The 23,044-nt window shown below is 42.0% G+C and overlaps 1 protein-coding gene across 1 annotated transcript; it reads left to right on the top strand.

The window, feature by feature from the left end:
- The first annotated feature begins 1,025 nt into the window (after positions 1–1,025).
- On the top strand, positions 1,026–21,683 carry LOC110719956 (xylulose kinase-like). Its single transcript, XM_021898952.1, has 11 exons — positions 1,026–1,381; positions 1,653–2,304; positions 2,426–2,514; positions 2,710–2,774; positions 17,225–17,277; positions 19,854–19,974; positions 20,070–20,144; positions 20,219–20,272; positions 20,627–20,721; positions 20,856–21,030; positions 21,147–21,683. The coding sequence occupies exons 1-11, from the start codon at positions 1,323–1,325 to the stop codon at positions 21,377–21,379; spliced, it is 1,671 nt and encodes a 556-aa protein (XP_021754644.1). The 5' UTR covers positions 1,026–1,322; the 3' UTR covers positions 21,380–21,683.
- The last annotated feature ends 1,361 nt before the right edge of the window (positions 21,684–23,044 follow it).

The raw sequence follows: 23,044 nt of genomic DNA, 5'->3' as shown, positions 1-23,044 counted from the left end.
TCACTTATTTCTTACTTGTGATAGGGCTAAAGAAATTAGGAACCACACTTTAACCCAAAGCTGGTTGTCAGGTGCACTTCCACCCACATACTTAATAACGACATTATTTACGCTTTGGAAAAACAACTCCTCCCTCCGAAAGGTTATCTTCTTCTTATTATGGAGTATCTGGAAAGAATGTAACTCTATTATTTTCAAGAATGAGACTTTTGACATCCCTAAAACCTTCCACCGAGCGCAAATTGCGTTCAAAGAGTGGAATTATCGCATTCTCATAGATACCTCTTTGAGCTCGGGGTCTCCAGAGATCCCAAACCCATCATCTTCCTCACCCAAACCACCATAACCCACAATTAGTTGCATGGGAGGCTCCTTCTCTCAACTCCATCAAACTCAACTTTGACGGTTCGGTCAAAAACAATTCAGCAGCAGTAGGAGTCATCATTAGAGACAGTGACAGTACACCCATTGCAGCACAAGCTTTCAACCTTGGAACCACCTACGTTTTTGTAGCTGAAGCTTTTGGTCTCCCCAAGGGAATTATCCTCGCCCTCCAACAAGGAATACAAAATCGTCAAATTGAAGGGGACAACCTCCTAGCTGTCAACGTAGTGAACGGTATTTGGTCGACCCCATGGCAGATTGATCACATTATAGCAGATATCAAGATCCTACTTCGCAGATTCCCCCATTGGGAAATTCGACATGTCTACAGAGAAGCAAACAAAGCAGCAAATTGGATTGCAAATGTCGGCCATCTTGTCACCGACAAATTGGATATTTCTTTTTGTAGCTCTTCAGCTTTGTACCCCATTCTCACCTCAGATGCTTTAGGATCACCCCTCGTGAGGAGGGGGTACTAATTCTTTCCTTTTTTCTTACCTTAAAAAAAAAAAGTACAAGTACATTAAAACTTTTATTAAAAAAAATTTAACGCTTATGACCTTTATAATGACACAATGACTTTTATTTTAACATAGTGACTTTTTTTTTAATTAATAAAACGGTCATAATATCTCTAATATTAATAGTGCACTGATGCACAATAAATGAATATGAACCAAATTTATTTAAAAGTTTGTATATTAAAATCGTATTAACTTTACAAATTCCGATTTACCGCTTTGTAATTTGTAAACCGATTGTCTGAGTATGCAACAAAAGTTTTTGATTGTTTAAAAAAAAAAAAAAAAGAAAAAAAAAAAGAAAAAGAAAAAAACAAAAGTTTTTGAAAAATCAAGTACTAGTTAGTTCGTACCAAACATTTCCATTGTCTTTCCAACTTTTGTAGTCACTTTTACTAGTGCACTGTTTTTTTTCTCATGGAAACATACCCTTTACCTCAGGGCTCCCTTCATCTGGGCTTGGATTGTTCTACTCAGTAAGTCTTTCATTCTATCCTTTTACATGTATTTATCATCGATTCTACTCGTGTCTTATTATGATTTTGGATTTTTTAATTCCTATATTACTCCTACAAATTTAATTATCAGCTGTAAAATATGTAATTTCTCTATCATTAATCGTTCATTATATACTAAATTCTGCGTTATTAAGTTTTCTCTTTGATCTTTGTCCTTATGAAAACTTATATATACTTGGGTTGAAAATTTGAAATTGAATTTTGTTTATAATTTTTTTGGTGGGTTTAGGTCCTTAAAGGCTACTGTTTTGGATTCCAACATTGTAATTGTTGCCACAGAATTTGTGCATTTTGATTCAGACTTACCCCATTACAAAACCAAAGATGGGGTATATCGCGATTCGGCAATTAATGGCCGGATTGTTTCCCCTACTATAATGTGGGTTGAAGCCCTTGACTTGATGCTTGAAAAACTAAACAAGAAAGTAGACTATACAAAGATTGTTTCAATTTCTGGGAGTGCACAACAACATGGTAGTGTATATTGGAAAAATGGGAGTTCTATGGTATTATCATCTCTTGATCCCGAAAAGAGGTTAAAAGATCAATTAAGTGAGTCATTTTCTTTGAAAGAGTCACCAATATGGATGGACTGTAGCACAACAGAACAATGTAGGAAGATTGAAGAAGCTGTTGGGGGTGCATTTGAGTTACATCGTCTCACTGGGTCTCGGGCCCATGAAAGATATGTCGGCCCACAAGTCCGGAAGATTTATGAGACAAGGCCTGAAATATACAATAATACTGAGAGGATATCCCTTGTTAGTTCTTTTATGGGATCTCTTCTTATTGGTGCATATGCTTGCATTGATGAAACAGATGGAGCAGGGATGAACTTAATGGATATAAAGAAACGAGAGTGGTCAAATTTGGCTTTGGAAGTAGGCTATTTTCCTCATATGATTGTTGATGTTTGCTGAAACGTATTGCTGTCTTGTTTGTCAGGAATTAGATTTCCTATCTTCAGTATAGACTACCTAATCTAAGAAGTGCTCAATACAGGCAACCACACCGTCTTTGAAAGAGAAGCTTGGAAAGCTTGCTCCAGCTTTTGCTGTTTCTGGTTACATTGCCTCATATTTTGTCAACAGGTTAGTTTGCCTTAAATTGACTTGTAGCTGTTGCTGGTCTTATTTATTTATTTTTATTATATATATATATTTTTTTTTTTTTACTCCGTACCATTTTAGATGTAATAGAAAATCGTAGATTAAGTTTAGGTAGCTAATCATCCTACCATTTTGATACTGAAGTATTATGTTATCAATGCTTCATACTCCTTTCAGATTCAAGTTCAACGAGGAATGTTTGGTTATTCAGTGGTCAGGAGATAATCCAAACAGCCTTGCTGGTACGTACTTTATTTTTCTGAATACAGTGAGGTTATGACAGTGCTATATGTTTCAATGGTCATCACCTCTGTCCTGTTAAATTTGTCATTTATTTTCTCTTTTATCGTGTTGGCTTATGCCTGTCAGCTATGAGATGTGCATTAAACACCTTGTTGCAATTGCATCCAAACTACGGGTTTCTTGAAGTGGGAAGGCTAAAACCTTACAATAGTTATGCCTGAATGAGCATTTGGTAACATGGATTATGTTGTTCCTGCTTTTCCCTTTCATTTCCCTTTTTCTTTCTGGAAAATATCTTCAACTTCATCTCCATAAATTCAGCACTATGGCTAGTGCTCTCCACTTTATTAGAATTCTGGTCTTTGGCAGAATAAGATAGCGTAAAATAAGGGTGTGCCAATATCAAAGATTGGCTCCTCTAGCGACCATAAATGACTCTTGCGTGCTCTATTGGTATTAGCTGAGCTCTAAGCTTCTTGCACAACTTTGCTTCTTTGCTTTTTTCTAGGAGAATCCTTGAGGTATCGATTGAGCTTGCCTTCATCTGCTAGCTTATTAAGAGCTCTTTTGAGTTTACGACAGTTTCGGGTGGTGTGACCACACTCTCGATGGTACTCGCACCAGAGTTTCTTGTTTCTTTGTTCTATCGGCGTGTTCATTGGATTCGGCTTTGGGAGGATAGCCTTATTTTTTATGTCCATGTAGATCTCACGCCTATTAGCATTGTATCTAAATCCTTCTTTCTCGACCCTCATAGGCTTTCTGTTCTTGTTTTCTTGATAACTGTCCCCGGGTTTCCTCTTTGCTTTCCCCTTATCCGAGGGAATTTTGCAAACATCACTAGCCTCAATGATACTTTCGGCTCTCTCCATAGCTTCAGTGAAGGTGGTAACCTTGTCATGGACAAGTTCAAACTTCAGCATGTTAGACTTGAGCCCGAACAGAAGAGTGGTTAAGGCAACATTATCCACCTAGAGGTCGGGGATAAGCTGAGATTCGGTGTTGAACCTCTTGAAATAATATAGCTGACATCAAGTGAACGCTAGTCTTTGTTTGCCTATTTCCAGCGATGAAATGCTTTTTAAATAGGCTAGATAACTTCTCCCTGAAGAAGATTATTGAACCTGAGCAATTCCCTTGAGGGTGGTAGGTAAGAACCTACACCATGATGCCTCACACCCAGTCTGCACGCCCATTTGTGCTTTATAAGCGTTTAAATGGTCTCTCGGGTTGATTTTACCATCATAGGGCTCCAAAGTAGGTATCTTGACCTTTGGAAGAATCAGGGGATTCATGATTTCTTGGCTGAAGGGAGTAATGTACTTTACAATTCCAAGCCTCTCCGGCTCGGGAAAGGGGGAACGAACGTTCGAGCAGGCCGAGTGGGGGTTCTTCTTTGTTGTGAAGTAGTTGAGTTAGCTAAGGTATCATGGTACCTGTTTCGGGGTTTTCTGATGTCCTGCGGGAGAGTTACAATTCCGAGACTGGAACCGGACGCCTGTACCTGCAAAACAAACGGATGCTCCGGATGATTAGAGATCCGCCTCCGACGGTCAAGTTAGTACTTGATTAAGGAGTAATTAATGCGGAAATTAAAGTGATTGGGTCTCTCTAGGTGAGAGTGTTTTATGTGTGTAATCTGCGTAATCCCCCTTAATGAGGATTAAGGGAGGTATTTATAACCTCGGGAAACGTGCCAATCTAGGTTTAGGTTAACCTTGGGCTGATTAGGCTTCCCTCGGAAGTTGGGCCTAGGTGGCCGACTTCTCCATTAGGCATGGAGTATGCCACGTGTCATGACATAATAGGTCCAGGGTGGACGAATAAGCGTGTGCCACGTGGCAAGCCCTGAGAGGTCCAACTGGGGGACACTTGGCAGGACCTGATTGGCCCACGTGGCGCATTCCGATTGGTGGGAGCAAATTCTCCTAATCATTTGCCCCTCACAGGTGGCACGTGACTGGTCACGTGTTACCTGTGACAGGTGTCGCCCTGTAACAGGCGACGGCCTGCTACAGGTGTCACTCGGCGAAAGGCCGAGAGATTCTCCCGCCAAAATTTTGAATTCTGGAAGTGACCCTTCGCCTTCTCACTTCGCCTATATAAAGGAGTGTTGACTTCGGTCATTTTCACACTTGAGAACTTTGTGAGAGAACATTCGGACCCCTGAACTTGCTCTGACATTTTGGACCTTTTCCGCCTACCGCCTGCTCTAACAAGCCGACTGCAAAGGATTTTCAGAACGTCATCAATCGTCACTCGTTCAGGTAACCGTCGGTTCTCTTACTCTTAATTTTCTCTTTACTTTATTCTTTTTTGAAATGGCACCACGGAAGCACACGACACGACCTAGGTTAGTGATCAGCCGGTCACCGGGGACGGCTGAATCTAGAACTAGGAGTGCCGCCTGCCCTTTTCTGGACCCATCTTTGCCCTTTATACAAAGTCCGACTGTATCTGTGTCTATGCAGAACATGATGGCCAGAACAAAAAAGACTGCCAGGATCTCAAACTCAGACGGCTCCTCCCACAGGGTGCCGATTAGTGAAACATCTGACCAGGCGCCAGATGTGGAAGTGAAACAAAGCGGCTTGAAAGCCGGCAGTTCTGAGGGAGGAGTCAAAGTGACCCCTTCCCATTTTACAGTTGACAATTCTACATTCTCTCCTGCTCCTTTTAAAGGAGAGGAGGCGGGCCCCTCCGGGAGAGGGGAGGAGTCGTCCTCTTCAGACTCGTCAGAGGACGAATCCGAGTCTAGCTCTTCTGGCCATGCTTCTCTGGACACAGAAGAGAAAAACAGTCGTCTACAAGAGGCGAGGCTTTCTCACGCAGTTGAGAAGGGGGACGATTGGGCGGAGCCATCCGCCTCTCACCGAGAGCAAAATACCCCCTACTACTGCACGGTACCTCGGGGCCGGATCACGGCTATGCAAGAGAAAGTGGGGAGCTTTATCGCAAACCACACAATGGGCCCCGGCTTTTTAGTGTTCGTGCCGGATCCAGAAGACACAGTCGTCTGGCCGGCTGGTACTAGTTATGATGGCGCCTGCTTTGGCTGCTACGAGGCGGCCATCAAGGCTGGGCTGCGCTTCCCACTACATCCGGCTGTTCAGCGGATCTTGGATGGGTATGAGTTGGGGTTATGGCAGTTAGCCCGGAACTCCTGGGTCAACGTACTCGGCTATGTGGCCGGGTGCGAACTGCACGGGGTGGAGCCGAACTTCGAGGCTTTCGCCCACATGAACTACCTCAGCCGGACCCCTAAGGCGGGCGGTACCGGCTGGTATCAATTGACGAGCCACAGGGGCTACCTCATGACAAGAGGTAAAGCAAACAAATGGAAGGACTGGCGGAGCACCTTCCTTATCATTGAGAGTTCAGACAAAGAGCTGAACAAGCGCTTCAACAGGTGGAACAGGAATCCGCCCCTTATTGCAGGCGGCCGCAGCATGCCGCCTGTTCCCCCCAAGGCTAAGAAAGAGATCCTAGATAAAGGACTCTTCAAAGTAGAGTCGAAGGTGAAGTCTACTTCAGGGGTACGAGAGCAAGTACCCCTACACTGCGTCCCGAGCTTCAAATGGCTCTACGACGAGTACTTTTTGGCCGCCTGTGGCCTCAGCAGTCGGTGCTCAAGAGGTAGCCGGCCTGTCGAATACTCTGTTGTTCCGTGCATTTCTTGTTATGACTTTTATTAACTTTGCTATTTGTTTTTGCAGCGGACGCCATGAGCAAAATTACCGCCTCCAAGACTGCGGCGGCCATGTTGCGGGCCTCCATTATGCAACAGTCTTCAACCGACTCCCCCAACAAGGGGGCACCCTTGGTGGGCTTCGAACCTTTCACTCTTTTTGGAGTTGTGTTTATGCATATACTGACTCTTTTCTTCTTTTTTAGACGTGCGCTCCAAGAGCTTCTTCTTCCCAACAGCCGGACCCCAAGGCCCGGAGGACGACTGTTGCGAGCTCTCCTGGTTCTGCCAGGAAATATGCGGCGGCTGAGAAACAGCCGGCCACTCCATCTAAAACTCCAACTGGACCACCTAGAAGTATGAAATCGTCCTTGTAAATTTTAGACTTGCTCCCTTCTTTACTAGGTCTAATCCGTTTGTTTATGCTTGATGCAGCCGGCCCTCAGGAGCCTGACTTGGTCGAGGTGGCCAAGTCGATGATCAAGGCCGTTCCTCCAGCTGAAAGGGAGGCGGTCAGGGGTGTCGGCACCCTTGACCTAGACGGGATTGCAGGGGTCCTTGCTGAGGTAAACTTAGCATATTTTTTGAGTATTTGAATTCCAGGACGCCTGTTTTCTTTTTTGTTTGGAAACTGACGCCTGTTCCCTTTTTACTTAGGCCCTGCTCCGAGTGAACGGCCTTCGCAAGCCGCTTGACCGGAAGAACAAAGAGGTAAAGGCTGCAAAAGCTATGGCCGCCTCTGACTGTGATAAGGCAATGTTTCAAATTGCCCAAAATGAAGTTCTGACAATTGATATTCTTTATTATCAGGCGCAGGCTACCGCCGCTATCGGAGCTCAGTTAGAGGCGGCCCAGAAGAGGAATAGCGAGCTGGAGGCGACCATCAACAACCTCAAGGCCGAGCTGAGACCTCTTCGCCAAAAGATGTCCTCATACGAAACCTTGGAGAAATCCTTGGCGAGCGTAAAGGAACGCCTGGTGACCCAGGAGAAGAGTCTTACTCAGGAGCTCTCGGAAAAGGCCGAGCAAGAAAAGAAAGAGCTGGTCCGGGAGATGATGGAAGACTCTGCTCAAATCCAGCGCATGACTTGGGGCCGCCTCTTCCCCAATGCCGACTTTGCCTCTTGGGAAAAAACGTACCGCCAGTGTTCTGATAGATATAATCAAGAGATCCTGGCGGCTGCTGAGGAAGAGGCGTTGGAGGAGGAGGAGCAGCCGGTAGTGGCGCTTGTGCCGCTTGGGGGTAATGCATCGAAGAAGGATGCAGCTGAAGCCGAGTCCAGCAAAAAGAGTGCTGACCAGGCGGCAGCTGCTAATATTGAAGATCTGCCCCCTTCATAAGCTTTATGTCTTCTTTCCACGGTCTGCGTGCCGTTTGTTTGTATTTACCCGGCCAGGGGGCCGGGGCTCTGAATATTTTGCCGGTCTTTAATGACCGGCTTCCTTTTAATGAATATTTTTGTTTTGCTTCAAATTTGTTTAAGTATTGAATATTCTGATATCCAATTGTACACTATACCGACTGTTTTACATGGCCGATAGTTGCAGACAGGTACGGATAGTTAGTCACGCCGCCTATGCCCCTGGACGACTGGTTGTCTGTTTCCAGGCTAGACGATCAGTCGGCCATTTATCCAATCGGTATTCGCACCATTTTAAAGACTGGATCCCCTTTAGGCAGGCGGTCCGGTCATTTGTAAAATTAACCAAGTAGGAAAGTGGTTTCCTACTTGTCATGTTTTTAGGCTAGAGACTTTAGGCCGTCTAGGCCGACTGTTCCCCGCCACATTTAATCTAGTGTGAACAGATGCTGTATGGACACCTTTTTGTTTCATACTAAATTTTTAAGGAGTGACCAAGTAAACATGATTGTTACCTAGTCACCAAGTGACTGAGTAGTAGAGGTATCAAGCGGTTGGAACCGGTTGCCTCTTTATTCGCCAATGTTTGTTGGCTATTAACTCATAAAATACCAACTGTTCTTATCCCAAGTAGTTCAGTCGGTCGGTTGACCCGGATGGTTACTGCGAACACTTGCTTGACGTGTTTAGTCAGTTTAAGTGAGAGATATCCTTGTCCGGGAAACGGCTACGTGGTTGTCTTGTTTAGACAGTCGTATAGGGGCCGTGTAATGATTTTATAGAACAATGTTCCACCCAAAAGGGAGCTGCTCTCTGCGACGAATTTCATCCGGATGGATGCCGTCGGACGCCTGCTATAACGTTGGGACAGGTCGAATTGAATTTTTATATTTTGATCAGTTGGCTTGACACCTGGTCTGATCATTTTAGCCATGAGCCTTTGATAGTTCTTGGTGAACTGTATTATGGGAGAGTAGCCGGTTGAGTGAAACAAGCGGCGTGCCCCTCTTAAGTAAGAATAAAAATTAAACATGGAGAGTAGCCGACTGTTTGTCAGTAGGCATGCCCCTCTTAAGTAAAAATGAAAACTAAGTATGGAGAGTAGCCGACTGTTTGTTAGTAGGCATGCCCCTCTTAGTACAAAATTGAATGAAACAGCAAACTTTTATTAAGTAGCCCTTGACTATTTACATCATTCAAAAGAAATATTTCTTAAGATTATCTACATTCCAAGTTCGAGGCAACGGTTGGCCGTCTGGTGTTTCCAGACGGTAGGTACCGTCCCTAACCTCTTCACAGATTCGGTAGGGTCCTTCCCAGTTGGGAGTTAGTTTGCCAGACTCATTAGCCCTACCAACTGCTTCCATTTTTCTAAGTACAAAGTCCCCCACTTTGAGTGGACGCCTGTGTACTTTTTTGTTGTATGATCTAGTCATTCTCAGGCGGTAAATTTCATGGCGCAAGACAGCATTGCCCCTCCTTTCAGGGAGTGAGTCTAATGCCAGGCGCATGGCTTCCCAGTTTGCCTCTTCGTCATATAGCATTACTCGAAGAGTCGGCTCGTAGTGTTCTATTGGAAGAACAACTTCCGCACCATAAGTTAGGAGGAATGGAGTTTCTCCAGTCGCCCCTTTTTTAGTCGTCCTAATGGCCCAGAGAACATGTGGTAATTCATCCGCCCATAGGCCGCCTGCTCGTTCAATCTTTTTCTTGAGACCGTCTGAGATGATTTTATTAAAGGCTTCTACCTGGCCGTTTGCTTGTGGACGGCCGACAGATGCAAAGTAGTGTGCAATTCCTTGGTCACCCAACCAGCTTTTGAGAACAGGCGTCTCAAATTGGGGACCATTATCAAAAACCATAGACATGGGAACCCCGAACCGAGTGATGACATTTTTCCAAATGAATGAAATTACATCCTTCGTCTTGATTCCCTTTACAGCCTCCGCCTCTACCCATTTAGTGAAGTAGTCGACTGCAACAAGTATGTACCTCCTTCCGCCTGTAGCAGGCGTATATGGACCCAGAATATCCATGCCCCACTTAGCAAACGGTAGTGGGCTATGAATGGTAGTGAGGTCAGTAGCCGGACGGTGAATTAGCTTGCCAAACCTTTGGCACTTGTCACATTTTTTCACCATCTCCATTGCATCTGCTTCTAAAGTAGGCCAAAAGTAGCCCTGCCGCCTTGCCCGTTGAGCAAGCGTCCTACCGCCTATATGGGAAACACAGTAACCAGAGTGAAGACCGTCTAGTATCTCTCGCCCCTTTTCTGCAGTAACACACTTCAAGAAGGGTTGAAGGTACCCCCTTTTGTGAAGTTCTCCCTTTATCATTTCAAAACTGGTTGCTCGTTTTTTCAGTGCTGCCGCCTGTTGATAATCATCCGGAGCATCCGTTTGTCAGATATGCCCTGATTGGATCCATCCAGGTTGAGCTTCTGTCTAAGATTCCAATAGGGTCTTCCTCGATGCTTCTCTTCTCCATTACTTCCCAAAAAACGGTTCGAGGAGTATCACAGGAGGCGGATGATGCTAATTTTGAAAGTGCATCCGCCTGGTTATTTTCTGATCTCGGCACTTGGGTCAGATGGAAATCCTCAAGGGAGCCGACTGCTTGTCGGACCGCCTGTAAATACTTGATCATGGCCGGATGGGTTGCTTCGTATTCGCCATTGTACTGACTCACTATCAATTGTGAATCGGAACAGGCGTCTATTTTTCTTGCCCCTGCCGCCTTGCACATGCGGATTCCGGCTAGTAAAGCTTCATATTCTGCCTCATTGTTTGAGGCCTGAAAACTGAAGCGTAAAGCATACTCGTACCTGTCGCCCTCTGGCGACTGACATATGACGCCTGCTCCACAACCATTTGAAGTAGAGCTTCCATCCACATATACCTTCCAGACTTGGTCTGGAACTTGAGAGTCAGGAGGACGAGTCATCTCAACAATAAAGTCAGCAAAGGCTTGCCCCTTCACTGCTTTTCTAGGCTCGAAAGTAACTTCGAGGCTCTGTATTTCTATGGCCCATTTGATCATTCGGCCTGACGACTCCATGACGGTCAGTGGCCGCTTGATAGGTTGGTCTGTATACACGACGACTGCATGTGCCAAAAAGTAGGGCTTCAATTTTTTAACAGCCATGAAGAGTGCAAGACCAAATTTCTCCACTAAGGGATACCTTAACTCGGCATTTTTCAGTACATGACTGACAAAGTAGACCGGGAGCTGACAGCCGTCTCTTTCAGCAAGGAGAACAGCGCTTAACGCATGATCAGAGACGGCCAGGTACATGTAGAGTACTTCTTTGGGCAAAGGGCTGACCAGCCTCGGCAAGGAATGCAAGTGAACTTTCAATTTCTGGAAGGCCGCCTCAGCATCCGGCCCCCATTCAAACCTTGCCTTTTTCTTAATTGCCTGGAAAAAGTATAGGCATTTGTCGCATGATCGGCTTAGAAATCTTCCCAAGGCCGCCAGACAACCTGTTAACTTCTGAACCTCTCGGATGGTACGAGGCGACTGCATGTCGATGACCGCCTGCACCTTCTCAGGGTTCGCCTCTATTCCTCTCTGATTGATAAGGAATCCGAAAAATTTCCCAGACTCAACTCCAAAGACACATTTCTTGGGATTGAGCATGACATGGTGCCGCCTGAGTGTGGCGAAAGTTTCTCGGAGGTCCGACAGATGATCTTTCTGAAGTTTAGACTTGACAATCATATCATCAATATATGCCTCGACATTTCTCCCAATCTGATCAAAGAACACAGTGTTTATCATTCGATGGAAAGTGGCCGGGGCATTCTTAAGACCAAACGGCATGACCGTGTAACAGTATAACCCTTGATCAGTGACGAAGGCCGTCTTCTCCTGATCTTTCTTCCATAAAGGAATTTGATGGAAACCAGAGTAGGCGTCCATAAAGCTCATCAAAGCATGGCCGGCTGTTGAGTCGACCAGGTTATCAATTTTAGGCAGAGGGTAACTGTCTTTGGGGCACGCCTTGTTTAAGTCTGTGTAGTCTACACACATTCGCCAGGTGCCATTCGGCTTTTTAACAAGCACCACATTTGCAACCCAGTCTGGGAAGTAACATTGCCGGATGAACCCTGCATCAAGTAATTTTTTAACTTCGGCGGCTGCCGCCTGACTTCTTTCTTCGCCATGGTTCCGCTTCTTCTGCCTTACCGGCTTCTTTTTCGGATCCACGGCCAGTTTATGTACCGCCAGATCAGGACTGATGCCTGGCATTTCATGGACTTCGAATGCAAAGATGTCCTTGTATTCTTTCAATAGTTTGTGAAAATCGTCACCCAGGACCTTTAGAGCAGTCGTCCAAACTTTAACTGTTCTGTCAGGACGCGAGTCATCTAAGATCAGGTCCGTATGCTCACCAGCCGGCTGAGGGTGGAATTCATCCGACCGCTCCTCTGCCAATGATTGCTATTTTCTGTCTTTTCTTGCGGCCCCCGTCTGGGATGCCTTTCTCTTCTTGCCGCCTGCTTCTTGAACAGGCGCACTCTCCTTGACATTGTCAAGGTCTATTTTTCCCCCACTCGACCCAGCGGCCATAACAGTGGGCTTGACATCCGAGAGATAGCACTCTCGGGCCATCCTCTGATCTCCCCTTAGGGACCCGACTGTTCCATTATCCCTCTCAAACTTGAGCAACATAAGAGATGGGATTATAACAGCCTTGGAATTATTCAGGGTTGGTCGTCCCAGAATCATGTTGTAGGCCGAGAGTTCTTCTACTACCAGGAACCGGACTACCATGTGTCGTCCTTCCCCTTTTTCACCCAGGCGGATGGGTAAATCCACTCGTCCCACTGGGTGGACGACTCCTCCTCCAAACCCTACTAAAGGGTGGGATGCCGGATGTATGCAATCAGTCTGATATTTCAGTTTCGACAGACATTTGCTACTGATGAGATCTGAGGAGCTTCCGGTATCTATAAGGATTCAGCCAACTCTCTGGTTGGCCACTTTACATTCAATAACGATAGGGTCGTCATGCGGCCCTCTTACCCCTCCTAGATCTTCTTCAGTGATGACAATCTCAGGAAATGAATATTTGGAGGGCCCTGCTGAATTGTTCCTAAATCAAGGGTCGTCTTCTTCGCAGGGATGTTCATGGCGAAGTTGGAGGTGAATAAGTAAGCAAGCGTTTTGAAGTTATTTACACAACCAGTCGGCAGGTTGCCGAACCATTGTTGTGCAATTCCTTTGAGAGTCGCTGGGAAACACTTGCACCAAGTGGGATCATCCAACCCTTGAAGGTACATCAGGTTGGTGAATGCCATCAGATGGTCTTCTGGGTTAGTAGTGCCGTCATAGGCGCCTACTAATACATTTTTCACTTTGGCCGGCTGAGCGGCTTCAGTAATTTCCTTGGAGAAGGCCGACGGCTGTTCGCCAAGTCTAAGCAACCGTAGCTGCCAGTCCATAGGTTGGACATTTTTTGCTGCATGTCCACCAAACGGAGGTGGCTGCAAAAAATACTGTTGTTGCGGTACAAACGGTAAGTTTGGTACCGCCCGGTCGCTATGAAAGCCGGACTGACGGGAGGTGCCGCCTGACTGACTCTCATGATACGACTGAGTATGCCTCATCGAGGTATTTCGCAGACTGTCTTGGAAGTTTGAAGTAGAGGCCGACTCTGACAATCGGTCACTCTTCTTCTGCTCTAGCAGTAGCCGAGCGTCTGTGTATTTTTTCCTCGACCCGTCCGCCTGAATATGACGAACAAGTTTCCTATTTCCTGGAGTAGGAAAACGGTATTTTGTGAAATCAAGGGCAGGTGGCTCCCACTTCCTAGATTTAGGATGAGGGGTCGCCTCTCGCCCTTGAACTGGCTTCCTCTTCCGTGAAGTGGAGGGTTTCTTAGCCGACTGCTCCTTGTCCAGAGCAGGCGGCTTCTTGTTGATCAACTCTTGAATTTCTCCCTTGAAGTCCCTCATGAAGGTCATGAGTTCGTTCCTTGTGATGGGAGCAGACCCATCAGTCGGCTGCTGCCGAACAGGCGGTGCGCCTGCTGGCTCGCTTCCAGTTTGAAGATGTTCCCGTTCCCTCCTTTCGGTATGACGGGTACGTCGGGCCCTTAGGGTCCCGTCTGAAGCTGTGTGAGCTTCAACTTCAAATTCATTCTCAGTATCGTGGTCCGACTGAACTAGAGGGTCGTCCAGGGGACGTCTCTCTTCAGGAGCCGGTACAAACGTGGATGCCATCTCAGAAGTACTCTCCCCACAGACGGCGCCAAAATGTTTCGGGGTTTTCTGATGTCCTGCGGGAGAGTTACAATTCCGAGACTGGAACCGGACGCCTGTACCTGCAAAACAAACGGATGCTCCGGATGATTGGAGATCCGCCTCCGACGGTCAAGTTAGTACTTGATTAAGGAGTAATTAATGCGGAAATTAAAGTGATTGGGTCTCTCTAGGTGAGAGTGTTTTATGTGTGTAATCTGCGTAATCCCCCTTAATGAGGATTAAGGGAGGTATTTATAACCTCGGGAAACGTGCCAATCTAGGTTTAGGTTAACCTTGGGCTGATTGGGCTTCCCTCGGAAGTTGGGCCTAGGTGGCCGACTTCTCCATTAGGCATGAAGTATGCCACGTGTCATGACATAATAGGTCCAGGGTGGACGAATAAGCGTGTGCCACGTGGCAAGCCCTGAGAGGTCCAACTGGGGGACACTTGGCAGGACCTGATTGGCCCACGTGGCGCATTCCGATTGGTGGGAGCAAATTCCCCTAATCAGTACCTAGTTGAACCATGTTGAGAGTGAACTCCGGTTCAACCTCCTTGGGGTGGATCATCTTTATCCTTAGAATTTTCCCGCCTTGAATTGATTATATCACGGGTATCCAACATTCCTTCCTTCAGCCTTTGATCATTGATTACTGCCGGTTGAGCTGGTTGACTCTCGTCGTGCTATCGGAGATTGATGTGGTCGCGACTAACGAGATTCTTGGTGGTGAAGCTGAGAGGATGCTTGATGGGGCTGAGACAAGTGAAGCTGAGGGCTAGGCTATGGAGCGTTCCCCAGCCTACCTTGCTCTCCGCCCTGGTTGACAAGTGCTCTCAAGCTCTCTTCAAGGTTTTTGTTGATTTGGGCTGCAAGCTACTCTAAGTCCCGACGAGTGACTAGTTGAGGGCCAGTCACCTCCCCTATGGGTTCACTTTGAGCTCGTGGTACAATTTCCTCGACTATATGATTATGCCGATCTGAGAGAACTGAAGCTTACCTAGTGGCATCTTGATATGGTCGGGGACGCCTAGTATTCACCATAGCTTTTTGTTTGTTATCCCCACATATGGCGTCACCTGTTTCTAGAAACAGATTTCTCGTGGGAGTGTTAGGGTATTTCGGGTATCAAGATGCCTTAGATTCTATATGTCCAATTGTCTAAAGGTAGCTGTGCCTTGCAAGAGTGTCTAAGAGCTCCGCAGGTTGACCTGGGAAAGCCCTTCTGTTGCTTAAGTCAGCGAAACGTACTTTCAAGAAAGAAAGTAGAGAGAGAGTACTTTTTAGAGAGAGAGAGAGCAAAGAGAGAGAACGAGAGAGATTTGAAAAAGTTACCATCATTAATCATTAGTTGGCTATTTATAGATGTACTTTCCGGTGGCAAAGCTGTACTTTATTGGATAGTTTAGGGGTAAATTTGTACTTTGTGATGATTAATGGATGGTTATGATGGGCTGGATCATGGAGGGGTATTTTCGGCATTTCAGGTTCATTGGGCTTAGGACATGGACTAGGCCTAAACACTAACTAATAATTGAGAGTTTTAATTTCTAAGCAAAAACTAAGAGAAAGGACCTTAAAAAAGCTGAATATCCGTACAAAAGGAGCAAAGGGGTATTTTATATTACCGTTCAATAAAACTGTCGGAAAAAGAAGTCGTGAGGCCACTACAGGAATGCCAAGGCAGTTGCTTCTGCATCCATGCTGGAATCAGCCTGAGAGGTCTTCAATTCAAGTTCCTGCCAACTTCTGCCAGTGTGAGCACGGATGTACTCAATGTGGCACGTCTGTGTCACTCTTCTTCTTGGATTTCCTTCATCATTCTTCTTTGCTTGCTTCTTTCAATAGCTTCAAGGGATGCCTCTAAACTTTGATATGTAATAAAAAACATGAACAACCCCGTAAAGCATAAAATATACAGATCTAGGAGGTTTATTTTTCACAAAATCAAGGGTCAAAATACACTCAAAATTCATACAAATAACAAGTTATCGTGCACCTTAGAATTCTCAGTTTCTACGCGTTGATCTACTGTGATTATTTGTTTTGGTTTTTAGTTGGTTGGTTAGCTTATTTATAGCTAAATCTATTCTCTCTAATACTTATGTTTAGATAAAAGTTTTGATGACACGAATATTAAATTTGTTGAGGTTGTAAAAAACCAAGCCTCCTCAACGAGAAAATTAATGCATGCTGATGGATTACATCGGTATCTAAGGTTTACTGGTCCAGTATAAAATGAATGTGATTTTTAATATTCATCTCATTGTCAATGCTAAGAAAAAATGCATTGTAAGAAAATTAGAGCGTAAAACAAAAAGTGTTTTGGATCTTGTCTATAGCAATGGCTTATAATTCTGTAACCGTTGCCTAACTAGTGAAAAAAAATTCAGTGTTGTGAAGAAGGTTTTTAATTTTCTACCGTATTTTATGGAAGAGAGAACAGATGGAGAGGATCATGGTTGATGACCACCGGAGATAAATTCTTGGTTCATGTAGCCTACTCCATGATTGGGATTAAGGCTTTGATATTGTTCTAATTTTATCATGACATGCCTCATTCCTCCTATATTGTAATCATATGTACTACCTTTATTACATAATGAACTTAACACTTGCTATTTTCATATAATTTAAGACAATAGAAGAAAGTGTTGATGTGGTGAGTGTAAGAAAAGGTGGATAAAGTACAAGAGATAATGTAAAAAGGTGTTTGGGTGTAAGAAAAAGGTGGATAAAATAATGGAAAATGAGTGAAAAGGTGTACGTGTTGTGGGGTAAGGGAATAAGTGTGAAATGTGTGTCCCAAAAATAGAATAAAGCTTAAATGGAAAGTGTTAAGATCATCACGAAACGGAGGTATTTCCTAAACTTCCTATATATGGTCATTGAATCTTATTTCTTATAAAAAAGTTATTCTTATAATTGGTTATAACTTAAGTTGTGTGCACTTCCAGATCAATTAATTGCACAACCTACAACTTAAATCGTCAGGACTTTTGTTTTTGTATCTGGCTTTGGACTATAGTATTTAATTATGTTTCGTTTGTATCATCAATTCTTGGGTCTGTTATCATATGCCATGTCTCCATTCATAAATAAACTGTTGGCATCTCAGATCAATCGCATTGCTTTGTTGTGTTTTGATGGCAGGTTTGACACTCAACTATGGTGATCTTGCAATAAGTCTTGGCACAAGTGACACGGTGAGTGGACATCTTTCTTATACTACTTGTCTTAATTTGATTAGCAGAAATAGGTCATTGTGATTCCTTCCAAACCAAATTAATCCTAATCTCTACTATCCTAAATATAGTAGCAAGCAAGGGTCATCTCTCCTAAGGGAAGCAAGTAAGAGTATACCTAAATTCAGATAAAGCCAAGCCGATGATAATGTGTTTTTTTGGTTTTTGGAAATTTAGACTAAAATTGTAGGAAGATTAAACTAGCAATCTAAATTAAACAAGCAAAGGAAATTCAATGGACAAAAGCACTAGGTAAAGGGAGTTCCAACCGTAGCAATACATTCAATTTAATTATGATTATTAAAATGATCATAATCACTACCAAGGGAAATCAACATACTAGATTACTCCCACGTATTAAGACATGCAAACCCCCTACTCAATAAGCTCACTCTCGGCCAACTAATCGGGCCTAATGTTGGGTAAACTAATGCTCTAGACTGACTCACTCCCAGCGCAACTAATCAAGCCTAATATTGGATAAATTAATGCTCTATACTAGCTTGCCCCCTTACAACTAGCCTAAGAACAATTTATAACAAGATAACAATTAGTTAGAAAGTCCTCAAGCAGATATGCCATCATCCAGTATTGCAAGTAGAAGATCAATCACAAATTAATCATAATCATTTAATACCGTCCATTACTACACCCTTCACCCCCTATGCTAGCTAAAAATCTAGCGTAGAATAAGGAAAGAGATCCTCATAATCATAAAGAATTTAACCAATCAAACCAAACATGACTAGCTAGATATTGAAACATTAATCAATGATTAACAAATAGTTAATGAAGCAATTAGCAACTAATCTACCAAATTAAGAAAGTAAAATAAGAGAAGAGAGTAAGAAATTACTGAAAATTGGAAGATATTTTATTGAATGCTAAGGTTAAAAAACAAAAAAAAAAAAAAAAAAAAAAAAAAAAAAAAAAAAAAAAAAAAAAAAAAAAAAAACAACAACGGAGACTACTTCTCTATCTAGTACCTAAAAATTAACACTAATCTCTATTCCGAAGATTAAAAATCTGATAATTCTTAATTACATGATATTAGCACTTTATATCCCTAAATATCCCAACATAAATGGCTCAAAACAGCTCGAGAAATCCCGATAATTACCCAATGGAGCGGACGCTCCAGCGGGTCTTCACAGGCCCCTAACGCTGGCTGGAGCGGATGCTTCAGCTTACTGCTCCAAAGTTTGTTTTTGCTCTTGAACGGAGCTGGCGCTCCTCTGAGTTGTGCAGTCGCTCCTCCCTTGTTTTGCTCTCAAATGACTTTCCTCCTAGCCTCTAACTTCACATCAGGTTCACGATATGAGGTCTCTGAGGCAACTTACACTAAAGGGCTCGCACAAAGCTCGTGAGCAGAAGGGAAATGCAAGAATATTAAGGAACTAAGGGTGTAAATCAAGGAATATCATGTAATTCTAAGCAAAGTAAGAAGAAGGGACGAAACTAATGAAAACTTGCAAAGTTGCTTAAAGCACAAAGATTGGGGATAAATGCACGAGAAAGGGACAGAATTAAGGGAATATTTAGGTAGAAAAGTGTTCTAAAGACCGTTAATTACAGTCGTAAATGTTTTTTTTACAGGTAGTATTCAGTACATTTATCACTTAATAGTGTCACTTTTTTTTCCTCATAAATTGACCACATTGGTAAAAGTTAGCACCTTTGCGATACATTGGTATAAAATTATTATTGGTGACAAATTGGTATAAAATCTATCAAGTTGCAACAAATTGACATATAAGTTAACAAGTTATGACATTTGTCCCTTTTTTTTTTGCCAGAGCAAGTGCTTAATTTTATTTTATTTTTAGTTTTAACTTTTTCAATTTTGTTGCTGTTGTTAATTCTTATTTAATGTCAAATACTTCTTTCCTTCATGCCCATACACCTAAGATTAGTGAAAAAACAATTACAAAAAAAATTGTATGAGTAAACAAATTAAAAATCTCAAAAATTGAAAGGGAAGAGAAATTCATAGGAATTAATGTCTCAAAAGTAGTTGAAATGAACTTGTAAATTGTTTAGAAAATGGGAACAAATTTATTTGTAAAATATAATATATTGCCAAAAAAGGAAAGCTCAATGTGATTCTGAACTTATAATTCTTATACATGATCTTGAATTTCCCTTTATATTTTTTTATTTCCTTTTTTTCTTTCTTTTTTATTCTTTGGATTTTATTTTTTTTATCAGTCCAAGAAATATTTAATGAATATCTAAAGCAGATAAAAGTAAAGAAAAGAAAAGAAAACAATAGACTAAAGTTACAAATTTAAGAATAATGATGAGTACAATTTGTTATGACAAGAAAAAAGGGTTAAATGTTTTCACTCATTAACTTTTATACCAATATGTCGCCACTTATTATTATACCAATAAGTCGCCACTTGTTAACTTTTATATTAATCCGTCGCCACTTGCTAACTTTTATACCAATTTGTCGCCGATGATAACTTTTATACCAATATATTTTAAGGGTGCTAACTTTTATACCAATATGCTTAATTGGCCTTTTTTGACAGGTATTTGGAATAATTGATGATCCTCAACCTTGCTTAGAAAGCCATGTTTTCCCAAATCCTGTTGACACAAAAGGCTATATGGTGATGCTAGTCTACAAGAATGGATCTCTTACTAGGGAAGGTGTGCGATGTTACTCCCTTGTGCTTTAAAATTTGTTGTTGAAAGGTATGTAAACTAATAGCAAACTAATGTTGTGAGCACTTATTCTTGACTAGATATCCGCAACCGATATGCAGAGAATTCTTGGGAAGTTTTTAACAAGTATCTGCAGCAAACGCCGCCTCTTAATGGTGTGTATCCATTCCATCTTTAATAGCCATGCTGTGAAAGTAATTAACCTGATCTATGTTTCTTACATGTGTAGAAGGGAAGTTGGGATTTTACTACAAAGAGCATGAAATTCTTCCTCCTCTACCTGGTAAATACTATTCTGTTGTCTTTAACACTTTGTACATGGCTATAAACTAGACATCTTTTCCCACTGAATCTTTCCCTCGTTCAATTTGGTCAAATAAATTATTGTGACTAGTAAGTCCAGATCCTTGGAGAACGAGAAGGCATTAGGTGTTATTCACCAGTTTACTTTCTTATAATATACTGATGACCCTGTGTTATGTCTATAATAGATTTATGTGTAGCAATTCCAAAGTTAGGATTTTGTAGAAGTACTATTTTTTGACAGAATAAAGCATTTATGTAATATCTTAATCTCTCACTGTTACTGAAGAGATGAAATACAAATAACTAACTCTTTTCTTCATACATTAACAAGTTGGTTTCCACAGATATGCTCTTAAAAATTTCGCAAGTGATAGTATGGATGGTGTGATTGCACAGGAGATGCAAGAGTTTGATGCTCCGTTTGAGGTTCATATTCTTAACTAAATGCGGGAAAAACTCGTCAATTTACCATACAAGTCCTTAGTAAGCGTGCAAAGTCTGTTTAGACTTTGATAATGATATTGAGTATATCCTCCCACATAAGAAAGGTGCTATTGCAGGTCCGAGCACTAATAGAGGGTCAGCTGCTATCTATGCGAGCACATGCTGAAAGAGTAGGGATGGTTCTTCCACCAAAGCGCCTAATAGCCACAGGTGGAGCATCATCAAACGAGTGCATTCTTAATGCTATTGCTTCTATATTTGGATGTGATGTACATACTGTCCCAAGGCCAGGTAAATAGTAGGAATTCAATTTTAATTCTTAAAGCTGTTTATAATTGTGATAGAGTGTCGAGCCTTGGACAAATACCTGTCATTTGTTAAAAAAAACTTCTTGTATGTCTTCATAGATTCAGCATCCATGGGAGCTGCACTTAGAGCTGCCCATGGTTGGACATGCCACAAAAGGGGGAGTTTTGTTCCTGTTCGGATGTTGTACGAAGACCGGTTGGAGAAGACATCTCTCAGTTCTAAGCTTTCTGTGAATGCTGGGGACCCAATTTTGTCATCAAAATATGCAATGCTGATGAGGAAGCGAATAGAAATTGAAGACCACCTTGTCAAGCAGTTTGGACGTGTATAAATTTAAATCGTTAATAAGTTAAAACGTTCTGTTTGTTTTAAAAAAAATTACGTTACGTTGTGAATAGTGATGCGTGACGACAATGTACTTAGATTTAATGTTTCAACTAATTTTGCCCATAAAATAATACTACTAACTTCGTTACAATTTATTTACAACGATTAAAGTGTGAATAGAAAATATCTAAACGTTGCAAATAATTTGTAATGGTGGTAGTAAACTAAACTTGGCAGACTTGCATTGTACCCAAAACTCTAAGAACATGTACAATGGTGGGGATTCATGAATCCCCTTAATTCTTCTCTCTCATTCTCTCTTTTTGACACATCATTTCTCTTTCTTCCACATCATTTTCCACTATCTCCATCCTCTTCCTCTTTCTTTATTTTTTCCCACAACAAAGGGGATTCATGAATCCCCTTCCTTTCTATTTTTATGCCCCACCATCTTCTATTAAATTAGATATTTGCAAATTTAATATCACAAATTATTATAATTAGATTAATGACAATTTTAATATATTACAAAAATGTACAATTAATGATAATTTAAAATGCATAATTAGTAAATAGAACAGTCGTCACACATATAATAAATAGTTAGAAAGAAACATTGCAATACATTATGTAAAAAGATATTGAAAATATGGCAAATTTTGGTTCATTTTATAGAGAAAAAAAAAATATAACCGTTGGTGTTTTTGTTTTTTTTTTTAAAAAAAAAAATAAGTTATCGTTTTTTTTATTACCGTTTGAATAATTTTAACCGTTGTAAATGTCAACCAATTACAAAACAACAAATGTCAGCAAAAGCAAGCAACACGTGGGCCCCTGCCAGCCCGGCCAACCAGCAGGAAGTTGCCACGTCGCTCTTGCTTGTCCCCTTCCCCACCTTTTCCAATCCCCCTTCCCATCTCTTCTTCCTCTTCCCAAAGAGGATTTACCATATTCCTCTTCCTAAGAGGACTCCCCATTTCACCTCTACAATGAAGGGGATTCCTCTTAAGAGGAGAGAGAAGGCTAAGAGGAGGGTGAATCTCCTCCATTGCACATGCTCTAACGGGACTTGAAACGACGAGTTGAACTGGACCCGAAACACGAAATGTACCTAAACTGAGGCAATGTTTAGCATGTAAAACAAGGCATATTTGGTAATTTTTGACCATAAATTAGAATCTTTAAGAACCAAAATGACTAGTTTAACTCTTGAAATTATAGAAATGGAGTCTTTATTTTAAAATCACATGCCTAACACGTGATAGTCAACACTAGAAAAAAAAGTCAATTATTGGAAAACAAGTAAACTAGTAAAGGTTCTTTCTCACAACCTAAACGTGATAAGACGTTCTTATTTACCACTTGTTTTTTACAAGGTCCTTTTCCTCAAAAGTCATACCATAAAGGTTCTTTGTACTTCCTCCGTTTTTTTAAATAAGTGTTATACTTACCAAATACGGTCTTATTTTAATAAGTGTTACACTTCTTTTTTTGACAAAAAAACTACATTGGAATATTATATCTTTCTCCTTTCATGGTCACCACCCAAACCCAGTACTACTTTTTTTTATTATTTATTTTCTCACATTTTACTTTTCAATAAACTATTAACCTCACTATTTTTCTTTTACAATTTTTTAATACTCTAACTACCCTTACTTACCTCTAA

Source organism: Chenopodium quinoa, unplaced genomic scaffold (genome assembly GCF_001683475.1).
Source record: "Chenopodium quinoa cultivar QQ74 unplaced genomic scaffold, ASM168347v1, whole genome shotgun sequence".
Lineage (NCBI taxonomy): Eukaryota > Viridiplantae > Streptophyta > Magnoliopsida > Caryophyllales > Amaranthaceae > Chenopodium > Chenopodium quinoa.
The sequence above is the reverse complement of the archived record's forward strand: the minus strand, read 5'-3'. Positions and strand labels throughout refer to the sequence as shown.

Coding starts and splice junctions, on each gene's coding strand:
- LOC110719956 (XM_021898952.1), top strand. CDS start 1,323: ATGGAAACATACCCTTTACCTCAGGGCTCCCTTCATCTGGGCTTGGAT. Junction 19,975..20,069: donor TGGATCTCTTACTAGGGAAG/GTGTGCGATGTT, acceptor ATTCTTGACTAG/ATATCCGCAACCGATATGCA. Junction 21,031..21,146: donor ACATACTGTCCCAAGGCCAG/GTAAATAGTAGG, acceptor ATGTCTTCATAG/ATTCAGCATCCATGGGAGCT.